We start from the raw sequence: 16,312 nt of genomic DNA, 5'->3' as shown, positions 1-16,312 counted from the left end.
TAGAAACTATCTTAAGTCATTACATACACAATCAAAGACCAATCCCTCGTGAATACAAAATACATGATCCTGGGTCCTAAGTCCTTACCCACCAATAGCTATCATGCTTAATAGCTTTGGCGCACAACACACAATACTCGATCTACGCCCAAAGTCTTGCCATTCATCTCTCACCAACATGGTCTCCATCTTTAGTGTCCATCACTAATAAAACATGAGATAAACAACAAAACATATAATAGAGGGGTGAGAAGCAATTCAACACAATCACGCCATAGAATAGTATGATAATAACGAGCTTCACACCGCAAACATCGTCATATGCTTAATGCTCCCTCTGCTGCTCCTCAAGAATGCTATGCATGTGGACCCATGTGGGGAGAAACTCAATCGTCACCTTAGAAAGAAAAAAAAAATTGAAGAATGTTTTCGTGTTTCACAACTTTAGAAGTGACATTAATAAATGTCGGGGTGATGACAATAACAACTATCTAAATTAGATAAAATGTGTAAATCCCTCCATTTCTAAATAGTTACTGAACAAATTACTTAAACTAATGTTGATAACAACATTTACTTGTTGGCTTCTACAAAAAAAAAAAACATATACTCATTGAGTTATGATTCATACACACCTTTAATTATTTTCCACGTTCATTTTCTATTTATTTTTCTCTTTTTTATCAATCAAATCACATAATTCATTTTTACTTTATCTTTTTTCTTCTTCGTATCTCTCTTTCGTGAGGTAGTGTGTGATGTGAAGAAATGATTATTGTATACTTGTTACTTGTTGGCTACATGTTGCTGTTGTCTGTTGGTAACCACCTTGTTTCAGTTCCACTGTCTGTCAATTTCACTTCACTCCTTCTCCCATCTTCTACATCCCCTTGAGGTGCATAGTATCAATCACCTTCTTCATTCACTTCAACCTTCATTATTTTTCCTTCATGACATGAACAAAAAATTCTCCATTCCCACCACGCAACCCGGGCTTCTTCAAGTTCCGGTGCAGCCATGCCTTCCTCTTCCCCCAAGTCCTTCTTCTACGCCCGCCCCGCCACCACACCATTCTCTTCTTCTCGCATCATCATCCTCACCTTCCTCCTCCTCCTTGGCCTCTTCGCTTTCTTCTTCGGATTCACCGGTTTTCGCGACCATCGCTGCCTCAACCGCGACCCTAGATCGGTTCGCGTGCTCTGGGACCATGGCCCTACCTCCCTCCGCGACCACCTCAATGTTGCTGATACTGATAGGCATAAAGTCATGGCGTTTGTTGGCATTCAAACCGGGTTCGGATCCGTCGGTAGGCGCCAATCTTTGAGGAAGACTTGGTTTCCTTCCGATCCGAATGGACTCCAGCGGTATTCATCTTGTTCCGCACGCTCCATTTTATTAGCTCATAATTAATTTTGAATTTAATAATATTTAAAATAGGAAATGGAACAATGTGATTGAATGACTGCTTAAAACTTTTTAGTTACACTGTCAGTGCATAGAAATTAATCTCTTGTGTCAGACTACCAATGTTCTGCTATTGAAGAATGAAATGTGATTGTTTTTTGTAGCAGCATCAGGGTTTGAAGGTTTAAGTATTTTGTGGTGTTATGTCTTTATAAATTGTGTATTGCAATAAATGAAAGGGCAATGTTTATATGGCTTAGTTTTTAGATTCCATTCTGTATTTAGCTAGCCTTGTGTATAGGAGCTCAAAGGGAATTTGTGTATTTTGGCTTGAGTTAATTTGTGTATGAAAATACAAAATGACAACGAATCAACAATTGAAGCTTTTTCCCGCTAGATAGGATTAGCTACATGGATCAAAATGACCCCATAATGTCCTGTAATGAATCATGTCCCATGGAAGATCATTTAAAATCATATGCTTTTTCCTTAGCCTTGATCTGAAAATGATTTGACTTTATGTAGTTTTCATGACCAGTTGTTTTTGCTTGCAGCCTGGAAGAATCCACTGGCTTGGCTTTTAGGTTTGTTATTGGAAGAACGAGTGATAGATCAAAGATGTCTGTGCTTAAAAGGGAAGTAGCAGAATATGATGATTTCATTCAATTGGATATTGAAGAGGAGTACAGTAAGCTCCCATACAAAACGTGTGTTCTGAGAATAATGGAACTGCTGTGTTTTATGTCTGTAGTGTGTCGCTAAACTGATTATGGTCATTTGTTACAGGTTGGCTTTCTTCAAAGCTGCTTATGCACTTTTTGAAGCTGATTTTTATGTCAAAGCTGATGATGACATATATTTAAGGCCAGGTACCAAATCTTCCAGGGCTTAAATTGGTTACATGACATGTGTTTAATTGTTTATGAGATTAATGATTACCCTCTAATTAAGATTTATGCAATCATTTACATGTTGTTGTCAGATCGTCTATCGTTACTTCTGGCAAAAGAGAGATCTCATCCTCAGACTTACATAGGATGCATGAAAAAGGGCCCTGTTTTCACTGATCCGAAACTGAAATGGTTTGTTCAGTTCAGATTAAGTATATTTTATCTCAAAAAGTTTTAATTTTATCCTGCTGTTAAATATATGCCATTGCGGAATTCCAGCAAGCTTCCATCCTCCGTAATCCACCATCCGCCATAACAACAGTGATCTTGGTTTGATTTCCCCTACACTCTTCACTGCATCACTTTTTGTTGGGCGATAAAATATACAAATTATTAAATTGCTTCTGTCATGCATAGATATGTGTCCAAGAAGTATCCTCCATTTTTTTGAAGTGTGTGTGAGAGAGTGTTTAAAAGAGTGTGTTGCTAGCATTTCTCTTTTATTTAATAACAAATAATTTGTTGTAAGAATGTATTATAGGGTGTGTTGCTAGCATTACTCTTATCCTTAAGGTTCTCCCTTATTCATTTTTATGAAGATTTAAAGTTGCTCAAATTTTGGAGGATTTTAATGATCCAAATGATGGGTAGGGAATTCGTTGTTTAACCTTTCACTGTTTTTCCCTTATCATTTTCTTGTTATTTCTTCCCTTCCCTTACCCTCTAAACATACTTCTTTGGCTTTTGGAGTAATTGTACTGGTAAATCTTGCAGGTATGAGCCACTTTCTAATTTGCTTGGAAAGGAGTATTTTCTTCATGCTTATGGTCCTATATATGCTCTTTCCGCTGATGTTGTATCAAGCTTGGTTGCTCTTAGGAATAACAGGTGAGTTTTTCTTGCTCCTCAACCAAAGTTCTTGGTCACTTGATCTTCAGTGGATACTAGGTTCACAAATAATTCACCTATAGATATCTTTTGGAAAAAAATAATTCTAATTGCCACTAAACTGATCTATCAATTGGAAAAGGGCTCAAAAGTCCTGTCTTTAGACAGTAATCAAGACCAACAGCAGCGCAAGCAAAAATGAAAAAATTCTCAGACACATAAATTGTTCCATCCTGGGCATGTGATAAGAAGCTTTCAAAGTTCAGTTCAAGAAGTGGTCCACCACTTAAGGTTGCTAAATATTTAACAACGCCAAAAGCTGCTGCTACCCCTGTCTTAAGCTGAACATCATCCAAATTTCTCCTTGTAGTGTATCGAAAAGTCACTCCAAACAATGCACAGCTTATAAAGTTGATTGCCAAAGTCAGAAGCAGCTGAGTTGGGTTGGTGACTTGAGCGCAGCATATGGGGAGCGCTGCAATGGTACCAACAAGGGCAGAAATAGATGCTGCTTTTACTGACTCCAATCTCTCTTCATCCCGATCAATTTCTTCACTTCCCATCCCCATGAATGCACCCCCATCTTTGGGGCCTCCCCGCATTTAGCGACAGGGTGCGTTCTGCTTCCTCAACCAAGGCTTTTGCCTCTGATATCTCTTTGACATTCTCAGAAGCTTTGTCTTCAAGCTGGTCAATGTAATCCTTGAACTGCTTCACAGCAAGTTCCTGTTGTTCAATCATAGCAAGTTGCGACTTAGCGGTTTCAACCCTCTGCGTAGCTTTCTCTAACCCATCGAGCATAACCCTGTTCTCCTTTCTGCTCAAGAGTTCTTCAACTTGCGAGCCCACTATCCCAGACAGCGCGGCGTTGAAATCGTTGCTGCCGCTCACGTTCTTCTCCTCGTCGGAGCTCGTGGTGCAGCGGCATTTGAATTGTGGGAGCAATTTTGATGCTCTGAAAGGATTAATCAACAGAGGAGAAGGAACGTGAATGCGATTCATGATAATCATGTTGCAAGTGTTGATAACGTTCATTGAAGGAAGTGTTATTACACAATTCTGAGGCGGTGGAGTAGAACAGTGAGAGATGCAAGCAGTTTCGGACCTCTCGCACGGAAGAGAGTGAATTGGGCTATGGTTGTAAAATGAAGACTATAGATATCTTAGGAATGTATTTGTTTTGTTGATATTTGTAGTTGTAACCTTGTTGCTATTGTTGATGTTTAGATGCTGGATTTTTCTGTTTGCTTGTTTTTTCTGGTCTTTCCAGTTTGAGATTTGATGTCATGAAATGGCCTTCTATTGTTCTATGGATAATGCTTATCTAATTTTCCTCAATATCATTTCTTGGATTTTGCATATTTGATGTGAAACCCATACACTTTGAAATTCCTAAGTTATTGGTGTTGTACCCGTGCCCATTACTGTTATGCATATGATACTCCTATGTTTGAGAAGTATCCTCCCAGTATTTTTAGTTTTTAAAAGAATATGTTATCTGATACATTAGGGGTAGAATTGAGAGTGCACACTCCTTTTCTCATTCTTTGAAGAGAAACAAAATGGATCCCAAAAGAACAGAAAATTTGACTATCAACAGAGCCTCTGACTTATTCCCAGGAAAGATAAAGGTTATACTTGAGGAGAGGAAGGTTGTTTTATATTGGTGGAGATCATTTACATAACCAACTTGATGTTAGTGGTCAACTTTTTGAAATAGCAAAACTTTCTCACAATGCTTTTGTGAATGAAGGGAATGGGAAAATGGAAATAGTATAATTAGTATTACTTGAACCTGATTAAATTATTTCTGTGTATTTCATCAATATACTTGTACAATATATAGACATAGGAAAGAGATAAAAACTAAATCTATCTCTATCTTAATAGAGACTCCCTCCGTTCCAAAATATAAGTTGTTTTGCAAACCCAAAGCATTTTTTTCTCTCTTTCTTCCTTATATACCATCATTTAATATTATATCTCTTAATTATCATCTTCAATTTTCACCTATCTCAACTACTCTCACTATGCTTTAATCACAGTTTCCGAATGTTCAGCAATGAGGATGTTACAATTGGAGCTTGGATGCTTGCAATGAATGTCAACCATGAGAATAACCACGAACTTTGTGCTCCAGAGTGCACGTCTACATCAATCGCGGTGTGGGATATTCCAAAGTGTTCAGGTTGGTATCTTGCCTTGCATAAAATGTAGTAAAATTAGAATTCAGGAGTTTTCACAATAACATTCCCTTGGATATTTGGTCCCAAAACAACAAAACTAAGTTATCATTATTCCTGTGTAATTTGGGCTACCTATGGGATCATTTTTGTTTCAAGCTTCTCAATGTTATCTTGTATATTTTTGTCCCATCAAGGTGTATATTTTTCTCAGAGTGATATTGGAGTTTAAAAAGCAATGAACTCCCAAGTAAATGGTCACATGTCTATCATGTATATGCATATGCTTTGATACCTAACTTTTAAGAGTGACCCTACACATGTTTGAGGATTGAATATGAACTGATTCATTAAACTGGAATTTAGTTTTGGTGAGGCTCTTTCATTAGAGTTATTTTGTCTTATTAGATCTTTGGTCAGCATTTAGTGTTATATATGCATGTCGTGTAAATCAATGCACAATATTTTCGTAATGATCCGGGTGTTGTTTTACCCACAGGTCTATGCAATCCAGAAAAGAGAATGTTGGAACTCCATCAAATGGAAAGCTGCACTCAGAGTCCAACTGCAGAATCTGATGAATAGTGTTCTCTATATATCTATGAAGTGAAGTTAAGAAGTTTCTTGAAGATTGCTTGCTCTTGTTATGTTTTACTGCCAAGAGCTGCTACCATTGCATTACTTTTCTACCCATTAACCTTTCGCTTTCTAATTCACATTTCTTCCGGTCAGAACCCCCTTTCTTTTCTTTTCTTTTCTTTTTGTTCCACTCATTTTCCCCTTAGATTCTTTCCTTTTTTCCCTCCTTCTTTAGGAGACAAAGGCTTTACATAGAGCACCAGAAAATAGGTAGAATTTACGGACGATGATGTCATTCAACTGCACTAATTACCTGATTCTAATGTCATTCTTTTGTTTAGATTATATGTACAAGTCAATCGTGTCATTCTTTTAAAGAAATGGAGCATTAGTCTTTTGTCTGAACGAGTCTCAGCGGTGCACTGTACATGTGTGTCTTAAGGTATTCAAGGGTTTTTGCATAATCTATTCAAGGTGGCGTCTATGGTGCAACTACATATTGGGTCTTGCACCATGCAAGAGGAGAAATGACCTCCTATATCAGGTTTGTATACCTGTTGTAAAAAAATTGAAAATAAAAATAAAAGAGAAATTACAAAAACACCCTTCAATTTTCTCCTACTACTCGTCTCTCCCCCACCATGGCCTTGAACCTATCTTCCCCACCATGCCGCCGGAACCCAGCCTCCTCCCCGCCGGAGTCCTTCGGCCGCCGCACAGTCACACCCCAATCCTTCCCTTCCCTCTTCGTTCAGCAGAGGATTTGGATCTGTCATTCACCCATCTTCATCTTCCTGCTTCTGCAAGATCAAGTTCAAGCACTTCCATTCATCCTTAACTCGGTTGGCTCGATCTACTCCAAAGCTTCGAATCATCCTCTCGACTCCATTGTGACCTCTGGTCTACGAACATCATTACAATCGAAGCTCCACCATGAAGCTCGTAACCCCATAACCCAAGAAGATTAAATCATGCACAATCCCACCAAAACCCCTTCATTCCTCTAGATCCGTCATTTGGGGTTTGGTTCTTTCCCTCTCAACTGGAAAACCCCCAACCCTGAAGATTAAATCACATCCATCCCACCAACCCATTACCCAGATCTGGGCAAGAAGCATATAAACTAGTTGCTCAGCGTCAACGACGGCGGAGAGGAAGATGTCGCGGTGGTCTTGCATAAATGACCCACTGCACCAACCACCACTTTCTTTCTCACCTTCCATTTTTTGGATGCTTCTAAATGATTAAAGAGAAATTTAAGTTTTTTTTTTACTTTTATATCTATCAATATTCATGCAATCTAATAAAAATCAATGAATTATCTTCCACCACTTAACAGAGAAATTCCTAATCATGGGTTGGAGAAATTTTCCTTCGGTGGTTCTCTTGTCTCTGGATGCAGGATGGAAAAGGGGAAAAGGGCATTAGAGTCAAGAGAAAATTTAATGAAAATAAATTATAAATATAATATACATGTTTAATCAGTTACATGTATAGCATCTTAATGGAATATTCCATTTATGTGGCTATAAAACTATCATGCACTGGTGCAAGACTTATTAACTAGCGCACCTAATAACTCGCCTCTATTCAACTATGGGAATTAAAATCAGGCTATGTTTGGTACCGCCTAGCTAGAAGCTGAAAGCTTGAGGTTGAAAGGTGAAAGATAGTTGATTAAAAAGTGTTTGACCAAACTAGTGGTTTGAACATGTTGAAATTGCTGCATATTTTTCTCGTTGTTCAAAGTCATAAAGAAGTTGAGTTTTATTGGGTTAATGGTTAAATTAGCCCCTGATTTTGTATGCGAGTTTGATTTTAGTCCTTCGGGGAAAAAGTGACATTTAGTAGTGGTTTATTTACAACTACTAGGTGTTTCTTATTGTCATTAAACATCATTTTTTCACCAAAGGGTTGAAATTAAACTTGCTTACAGAATCAATGACTAATTTGACCATTAACCCAATTTTATTTGAGGAAAGAGTGAATCAGCCATCAGGAACGGATCTGCCTAAGTAAATAGCTAAAATCAAGAAATGGTTATTGTTCACGCTAGATTAGTAATAGGAACTATTGGCAACAGGCCGATTTTGACCTCCAGGGGCAGATCTATGTATAAGCTATGAGGGCATGTGCCCTCACTTAATTTTGAAAAAAATCATTAGAAAAAAATTTTAGTAAAAGTATGTGGTTTATTATGGATCCTTTGGTAAAAAAATGCCCTTACTTGTGTTCCATATTGCTAAATGTCTTGACTTGAGTAATAAAAGTATGTGGTTTTTTATGGTCTTTTTGGTAGAAACATGCTCTCACCTTTGTCCCATTTGGTACAAAATGCCCTCAATTCTAATAGTATATATTAATTTTTTTTACGAATTTATATGTATATATTGCCTTCACAACATCAAATTTCTGGATTCGTCACATCACTGTTGACCTCTATAGGTAATCACTCATTCACTCTCAAATAAAATGGTAAACAAAATCAGCAGTATAAAAGCAAAATATATAACCCCAAAGTTTACATGGAAGCTCGGATAAAAAGAATACAATTTAAAATACATAAATGGAAGTTGGTAAGAAGCAAGTTACCAAACTTTTTCAATTAAACCTGTTACAATACCTGAAAATCAATGGTTTGTGAATCTAAGTGTCTTTCAAACTTCAATCCTAGCTCCTTAACCTCATACACTTTTACTCGCAGTGAATATCCTCTATCCGTTTCAAAATAACTGTTTATTTAGAGAGAAAATATTTGTTTCATAATAATTGTCCACTTAGAATTTCAAAGGAACGTTTCTTCAATCAGTGAAATCGCAAGAAGAAACGTGAATGGGTTTAACGTGAAGTGAAAGATGTTCAAATTTTAAAATGCGATCTATGAGATAAGAAATGCGGAAAGGGGAAAAAGAAAGGTGAAGTGGGTTTTGAAATGTAACTTAGGGTTTTGAATTTCTTAATAATATTAATCACTTTGCGGTGGTTAACCCAACCGCCGCGAAACTAAACAACCCTAAGTAGCTCAGGAACCAGCCCTAGTTTAAAATTGACTCCGTCTAATTGCGCGCACCTAACCTATGGCGGAAGAAAAAAGCACCGCAATGTCACATTTTTGCAGCGGCTCCGCCTCTAAGTGCCCTTTTCCCTTGAAGTGCTATCTTTGTTTCTTTGACATGATTTATTTCTTTGTGATGTATATACCAGGATGTCCTACAGACTACAGTCCTAGATTTCCTTAGCTGTTGAGTAGCTATGAACTTTGTCATAATCAGATATGTTTGGATCTCATATGCTAGCTAGATAAAACTTGTCTTTGACATGTAACTCATAGTGACTCTGTTGATCATGTGTCATTAGCTTAGCCATCCTAAAGGCCAATTTGTGTGGAATCCTGGCCTTCCAATAGTGATAATCTTCACCATTGAAGATCAGAAGTTTTGTTCTCTTTGGTGAGGAGGTGGAATTGTTTTTGTTCTTAGCCTGGATGGTGCTATCTCTTTCTGATGCCTGAGTTGATTTTGATGCTTGTGGGGCCGGCCCACAAACTGTTCCAGTTTGGCACGTGGTATAGGAGTTGCTATTTGTTTGGAGATTGCCGATTGGGATGAGGATGCATGATTACGTACGCTTCTCATTATGGACTTGGTGGCAATGCAATATTTCAATGCCACTAGCACAAGGTTTAACTGGTGGGAAACTCTTTATTTTAATTAACATCAAACATGAGGCATGCAGGAAATTCAGCAAAGTCACTGATCGATGACGCATGTTTGAAAATTTCACATATGCATTAGATGAGAAGTCATGAATTAAGAGAAACTATTAATACTAGTAGATTTTATGGAGTGAAAACTTTTAAACCGAAAGATGCTATTAGGTGTGAAACGACCCGGAGTACTAATATATTGACTGTTGAGTATTTTATTTGGCTTTTGTTTTAGATTTTGGGATCTTAATTATACTTCAATTGCCTTAATAATAGCAATTGCTAGTACTATTGTTTTGTCATAATTTCTGGGTGACAATGTGACTTTGCTTTCCATGGCTCATACCTTGGTTGTCAAGCATGTAACTTGGAATTTCGACACCATATGTGTAAAAATTGAACCAAGTCTTTCTTCCATTTACTGGTGGTATGTTTTCTTAGTTCTACTAAGATTGAAGAATATATAGGTACTTTCAAAAAAAAAGATTGAAGGATAGGTGTGAAACTTACCAAGCTCTTAAAATCTAATTAAAATATTTTGTGCTGTTTGTGATTTACGAGGAATTTGAAGCAGTGAATGAATTGTCATTATGTATTTCATGAGTTAGGAAATTAATGTGTGTCCTTTTAAGGTAAAACAGCATTAATGAGTTTTAATTGTGGGGGCACGAGGAGAAGAAATTCGTTGCACACTGCTCTGCACAGATATATTATATGGTGCCAAAATAATTTAAAAACAATATAATGAAGAAATATGATGTTACTTGAATTTCGGGTGTGTAGTAAAATCGTAGTTTGTCGACAACTCTTTTTAAGGAAATCTCCTGCGCACTCTGGAGCAAGTCATCCAAGCATGTTAATAGCATCTGTCTAGTAGTTTGGAGATGTTTTTTGTTTACCATTTTTTGAAAAACAATTTACTAATTTTTTTTTTATCTAAAATATAGAAGGAGAAATAAAAATGCAGGAACTTATCTACACTTTGTTAGAATAATTAAGAAGGAGGACAAGTGGCAAGTGAAATGGAGAAGTGACAGAGAATGAGAAACTTGGCTTTGGGCGGAAGTATGAGAATTGAGAATTGAGAAAGAGAATGAATGTGAGAGACTAGAGAGTGGTTCTCACACATTTCCAAAGAGAGTGGGTGACAATTGGCTCAAGCAAAATCAAATCTGTCTCGTGAAGCAGCAGGTGAGGAGGAGGAAAAGAAAAGAAAAGCTCACTCTCCCTTTTTCTCATTTCTTCCTCTTGTTTCTCTCTCCTCGCTCTCACTGATACCCCATTCACTCACTCTCTCTCTCTCTCTAGAAACAAAGAAAAGCTTTATTCTCTCTCTAAGAATTCATTCATTCTTTACTTGCTCACTCATTTTATATCACGAGATCCCCATCCCATCCCATCCCTTCTCTTCTCTCTCTACCATCCATTCATGTCTAGTTCTTCTTCAACTGCTCCTCTCAACTCTCAACTCCACTCGCTCTAACTCTAACTTTCTGTTTGTTTCCCGAGAAAATCAAAATAACAATGTCGCATTCCTCGGGAAAACCCGTTTCCGACGTCATCGGGTTCAACAAACCGGATTTCCGAGAGCTCGATCTAGGTTCCCCCGTTTCGCCATTGCGAACGCGCGGACCCGCCGCCGCCAGCAGCAGTTCTGGCTCATCCGGATCGTTCTCCGGTGGTCGAAACCCGGTTCCTAGAAGATCCGATTCCGGCGAGCTTTCTGGCTCCAGCGAGAACAGCCCCACCGCTAAGGGATCCAAGCTGGGTCACGCCAGATCCGATTCTGGATCAGCTCCACCGCCGCTGTTCCAGTCCGTCACCTCGCCGGTGATGAATGTTCTCCCCACCGGAAACATTTGCCCATCTGGCAGGATCCTGAAAACCGGCATGGCAGCGCCGAGCCGGACCTCCCGGACGGATGTTCTCGGTTCCGGTACGACCAACTATGGCCACGGAAGCATTATGCGTGGCGGCGGCGGCGGAGGAACCACCACCGTGGCCGTTAGTGACCCTTTGAAGAGAGGAGTCCAGAGTATGGATCCAGAGGAGCTCAAGAAAGCAGGGAATGAGCATTACAAGAAGGGTCACTTTGCGGATGCGTTGAGCTTTTATGACCGCGCGATTGCGTTGTCGCCGGCCAGCCCTGCTTACCGGAGCAACCGTGCCGCGGCGCTGACGGGTTTGAAACGGCTGGTGGAAGCGGTGAGGGAATGTGAGGAAGCTGTGAGATTGGATCCTAATTATAGCAGGGCTCATCAGCGTTTGGCTTCTCTTTTTCTCAGGTGAGACCAAGAGAGAGATCACACCTGTTAGTGTAATATTGCAATGTGTGTTCTCATTTCTCTTATGCATTGTTGATGAGTTGGATCTAATCCATTTTTTGATGAGATTTAGTGTTTTCCCTTTTAAGATTAAGTGTTTTCTCTTTATATTTCATTGAGTTGTTTGTGTTGGAATTCGAAGCTTTTTACATGTTAGCTTTAGATGGCATTGCAAAGGTTCTGATCTGCAAGTTTATTTGGATTTACATTCATTGCTTTTATGTATAAGGGATAGTTTTGATGTGAGAAGTGGTAATGGTGGCACAGGTTAGGACAAGTTGAGAATGCCAGGAAGCACCTCTGTTATCCGGGGCTGCATCCGGATCCGTCGGAGATGCACAAGTTGCAAATGGTGGAAAAACATATAAGCAAATGTGCAGATGTTAGGAGGATAGGGGATTGGAAAAGTGTTCTCAGGGAAGTTGATGCTGCTGTTACTGCTGGAGCGGATTCTTCGCCTCAGGTATATATTGTACTATTGTTATTATTGTAATTATCCTGTGTTATGTCTGAGTTGAATATGTTATAGATGTGTGTATAAAATGTCTGAACTGGTTGGAAATTGAATGTACAGCTCTTTATGTGTAGAGCAGAAGCCTTTTTGAAGGTCCATCAAATTGATGATGCGGAATCAATTTTGTCACATGTTCCAAAATCGGAACCACATACAAGTTCCTCTTCTCAGGCTAGATTTTTTGGGATGCTTTCTGAAGCTTATTCCTACTTTGTTAGAGCTCAGATTGAGATGGCATTGGGAAGGTGAGTTCAGATATTATGTACCCCAATCAGAATCCTAAGTTGACATTGGTTTTTGTTGAAGACTGAAAATATACGGTGGATGTATTGCAGGTTTGAGAGTGCAGTTACAGCTGCTGAGAAAGCCAGTCAGATCGATTCCCGCCACGTTGAAGTTGCTGTTTTGCTGAACAATGTAAGGATGGTGGCAAGAGCTCGGATGCGAGGAAATGATCTTTTCAAATCTGAAAGGTTCACTGAGGCTTGCTCAGCCTATGGGGAAGGTCTGAGACTAGACCCTTCCAATTCTGTTCTATATTGCAACAGAGCGGCTTGTTGGTTCAAGCTTGGTCAGTGGGAAAGATCAATTGAAGACTCCAACCGAGCTTTACATATCCAACCAAATTACACGAAAGCTCTTCTTAGAAGAGCTGCATCAAATTGCAAGGTATGTTGACTTGTTATTCTTTATGGTTCCGTATACTTGTCATGTAATAATATTACCATCTCTTCGTGTTTAATGCAGCTAGAACGGTGGGAAGAAGCAGTCAAAGATTATGAGGTCTTGCGGAGAGAACTTCCGAACGACAATGAAGTTGCTGAGGCTCTTTTTCACTCGCAAGTTGCACTGAAGAAATCACGTGGGGAAGACGTGTCTAATTTAAAATTCGGTGGTGAAGTGGAAGAAGTGTCAGGTCTTGAGCAGTTTAGAGCTGCAGTATCTTTACCAGGTAATTAAAATTGTGAAAGACGAGTCTTCTGCAACTCGTTTCGTCAGTTGTGGTTTCTCAAATCTCCTAATATTCTCTCTATATATTTGGTAGGTGTTTCTGTTGTCCATTTTGAGGTTGCATCTAACTCCCACTGCCAGCAAATTTCACCATTTGTGGATACACTGTGTGGTCGATATCCATCTATTAACTTCCTCAAGGTAGCTCACTTAACACATTTACTTTTTCCAATTTGGTTTTTACTTCACTCACTGTTGTATAATTTTCTGATTCTTTTTACATATAATGTAGAAAGATATTGGACTTTCCTAATGCATTCAATTTTTTTTATCTCTGATCAAAGGTGGACATTCAAGAAAGCCCGACAATTGCAACCGCTGAGAACGTTAGGGTTGTACCAACCTTCAAGATATACAAAAATGGCAGTAGAGTGAAGGAAATCATTTGCCCTAGTCGCGACATATTGGAACACACTGTGAGGCATTACAGCTCTTAGCACTCATGACTTGTAATTCTTCTTCTGTGTTGTTTGTTGTCTTGTGCAATTCCTTCTTGCAGTTAAACACAACACTCTAGTCTCCCTCCACAGTTCTTCCAGTCTTTTGAGATCCCACCATAAAATCTTCGCATGATACCTGTGACATAGTCAAAATCCAGATAATAATCGTGTTAGCATCCAATGCCATTGGAACCAAAGAGATAGTCCAGTCCCTTTTGGTGTTTTTATTTATTCATTCATTCCCCATTGCTCTTTGGTTCCATGTTCTTCCTCCCTACTCCCTTTGTCAATTTTCTTTTCCTCTACTCTACTCCTTTTCAGTTCACTAGGCCAGCTAGCTGTTCTTGTACCACCAGTTTCTTTTCAAGGTTAAAAAGAAAAAAAATGTTTTTATGTCTGTACAATTTATTTGATTATCAGTTTAAATTACCTTCTACAATAGACAGGTATAGACAGGTATATATAACACAAGGGAAAGGGAGGTTATTCTGTTGTGCTAGTTAGAGGGGGATCTGTACATGTATATATGTGATGATATATATTTATATATATACACTCGACACTGGAAGGAAGCCATTGAGGGTTGAGAGTTAGGATGAGCAGTGGTGGGGGTTGGGGTACCTATTGAGTTAGCAAAGGGAGAATTAAATTGTTATTATTATTGTTTTTTTTCTTCTTCAATTCCTGTCTTGGCCATTTAATCAATAATAAAAGTTCCCATATTTTTTTTAGTTTGAAATCTGTTGCCTTTTGTGTGTTGTATTTAAGAGTGAAAGCATAAAACTGATGAGTGTTGAGAAGGAATTGTCATTTATGCATTGAGCAGAGGTTGGAAAAAGCTGACTTGGTCTTGGGATTGGAAATGAGTCGGTTATGGCATTTAAGACGATGGGTTTCTTTTGGTTATGTTTGACATCTAAAGGCAAGGTACATGTGTTTATAAATGAAGGTTGGTTATGATGTTATTGAGTGAGTGAAGAGAGGGGAGTAGCCTGTGGTGGTTGATACAATTCATAACTCTATCTTTTTGCACTGTCCTTTTATTCAATTCGGCGGTGGACCACTAATTCATTTTTAACGCCACCTCCATTCTTTGTTTACTTACCTAACACAATCCTTGAGAAGCTCAATAATGTTTGGCTAAATAACTTAATTAAGTGATCATGCAATAATTGTTTCTTGTTTGATATGACACTAGTTTACTTGTATGTTCGGGTATACAAGTTATTTTACAAATTTTTTTAAAAATTTTATTTTCTTATTTTACCCTTTAGAATATATTTTCATTATTTTTCCACAAGAACATTATTTAGAATATTATCATTTAATGTTCTCTTTAAATTTTAAGTGGATAAATATTTTGGTTTTTTTTTTTTACAAAGTGAACATTTAATAAAAACAACAAGTATTTATTTACACTTTCAAAAAAACAAGTATTTATTTAAGTATTTTTCTAAGTTACATTTAACATGGAGGAATATTTATTTAAAAATAATGTTTATTTTGAGCAGTTGAATTCATAGAACTAAAATCATGGATTCCTGAAAATATATTGACAAAAAGTTTAATCAAGTAAAAAAAAATTCTAGTTGTTTGGGGGTGTTGTGGGCATTAATTAAGAAGTTGCTATCTTTTCTCTGACCTACTCTAAAGAGTCCAAAAGGTGGTGATGGTCGGTGTTTGATGTGCCGCTATTTGCTGCTCTGTATGTGAACTGTATTGTCTCTGTAATACACCGAGGCAGCAACTCACTTTAATAGGTCATCGATTGCAATTCATTGTGGACCTGTGTAGTGTAGACTATAGAGAGAGGCATGGCCACATGAGTTTAATTGCTCAACTAATGTCACAAAAAAATGATATACTAAGTACGAACAATTAACCTGCTTCAAAGGTAGTAGTAGTAGTATTATACTTTTCACCTACCTATATTAGCTGCAATTTGAAAGCTGAGATTGAACCAAGGTAGGAACAGAGCTTGGACAAGGACTTGCCAATCGCATTAGTAATTCTATAAACTTATTGGCTTAGCCAAGTTTAGGTGAAAGTGCATGAGAATATGTCAAGACGCGTAATATTGGCTTAGCCAAGTTCCTACTTGAAGCAATTCCAAACACAACGCTTTATAAAAGTTTAGGATAGTGTTGTTGGGTTACTTTTAACGTGCGTAATATTGGAGGTTACAGTTTATAAAGCTTCAAGAAAAAAATGCATGTATTGTACAAGCGACGGGTATTCAAACAGAGGCATTAGAAACTAGAAAGTGAGTCTATATATACTATCTATTCCTATTCCTACTTCCTAATAAGTAAAATTTATAATACCAAATGTGGCTTTCACTAAATGGGAGGTGGTATTAAAGTCAACGTGAGA

At 38.1% G+C, this 16,312-nt stretch overlaps 2 protein-coding genes across 2 annotated transcripts; both read left to right on the top strand.

Annotated features, from left to right (window-relative positions):
• The first annotated feature begins 804 nt into the window (after positions 1-804).
• Positions 805-6,349, top strand: LOC130748282 (probable beta-1,3-galactosyltransferase 14). The gene is made up of 7 exons (XM_057601466.1): positions 805-1,364; positions 1,959-2,111; positions 2,191-2,273; positions 2,387-2,486; positions 3,069-3,182; positions 5,228-5,370; positions 5,865-6,349. Exons 1-7 carry the CDS (start codon positions 1,018-1,020, stop codon positions 5,948-5,950), a joined length of 1,026 nt encoding a protein of 341 aa, XP_057457449.1. The 5' UTR covers positions 805-1,017; the 3' UTR covers positions 5,951-6,349.
• Positions 6,350-10,718: 4,369 nt separating this feature from the next.
• On the top strand, positions 10,719-14,670 carry LOC130745934 (TPR repeat-containing thioredoxin TTL1-like). Its single transcript, XM_057598377.1, has 7 exons — positions 10,719-11,935; positions 12,242-12,437; positions 12,549-12,733; positions 12,824-13,157; positions 13,236-13,440; positions 13,534-13,640; positions 13,784-14,670. Exons 1-7 carry the CDS (start codon positions 11,175-11,177, stop codon positions 13,934-13,936), a joined length of 1,941 nt encoding a protein of 646 aa, XP_057454360.1. The 5' UTR covers positions 10,719-11,174; the 3' UTR covers positions 13,937-14,670.
• The last annotated feature ends 1,642 nt before the right edge of the window (positions 14,671-16,312 follow it).

This window comes from Lotus japonicus, chromosome 3 (assembly GCF_012489685.1).
Source record: "Lotus japonicus ecotype B-129 chromosome 3, LjGifu_v1.2".
Lineage (NCBI taxonomy): Eukaryota > Viridiplantae > Streptophyta > Magnoliopsida > Fabales > Fabaceae > Lotus > Lotus japonicus.
Note: the sequence above shows the minus strand (reverse complement) of the source record. Positions and strands in the feature narration are given on the sequence as shown.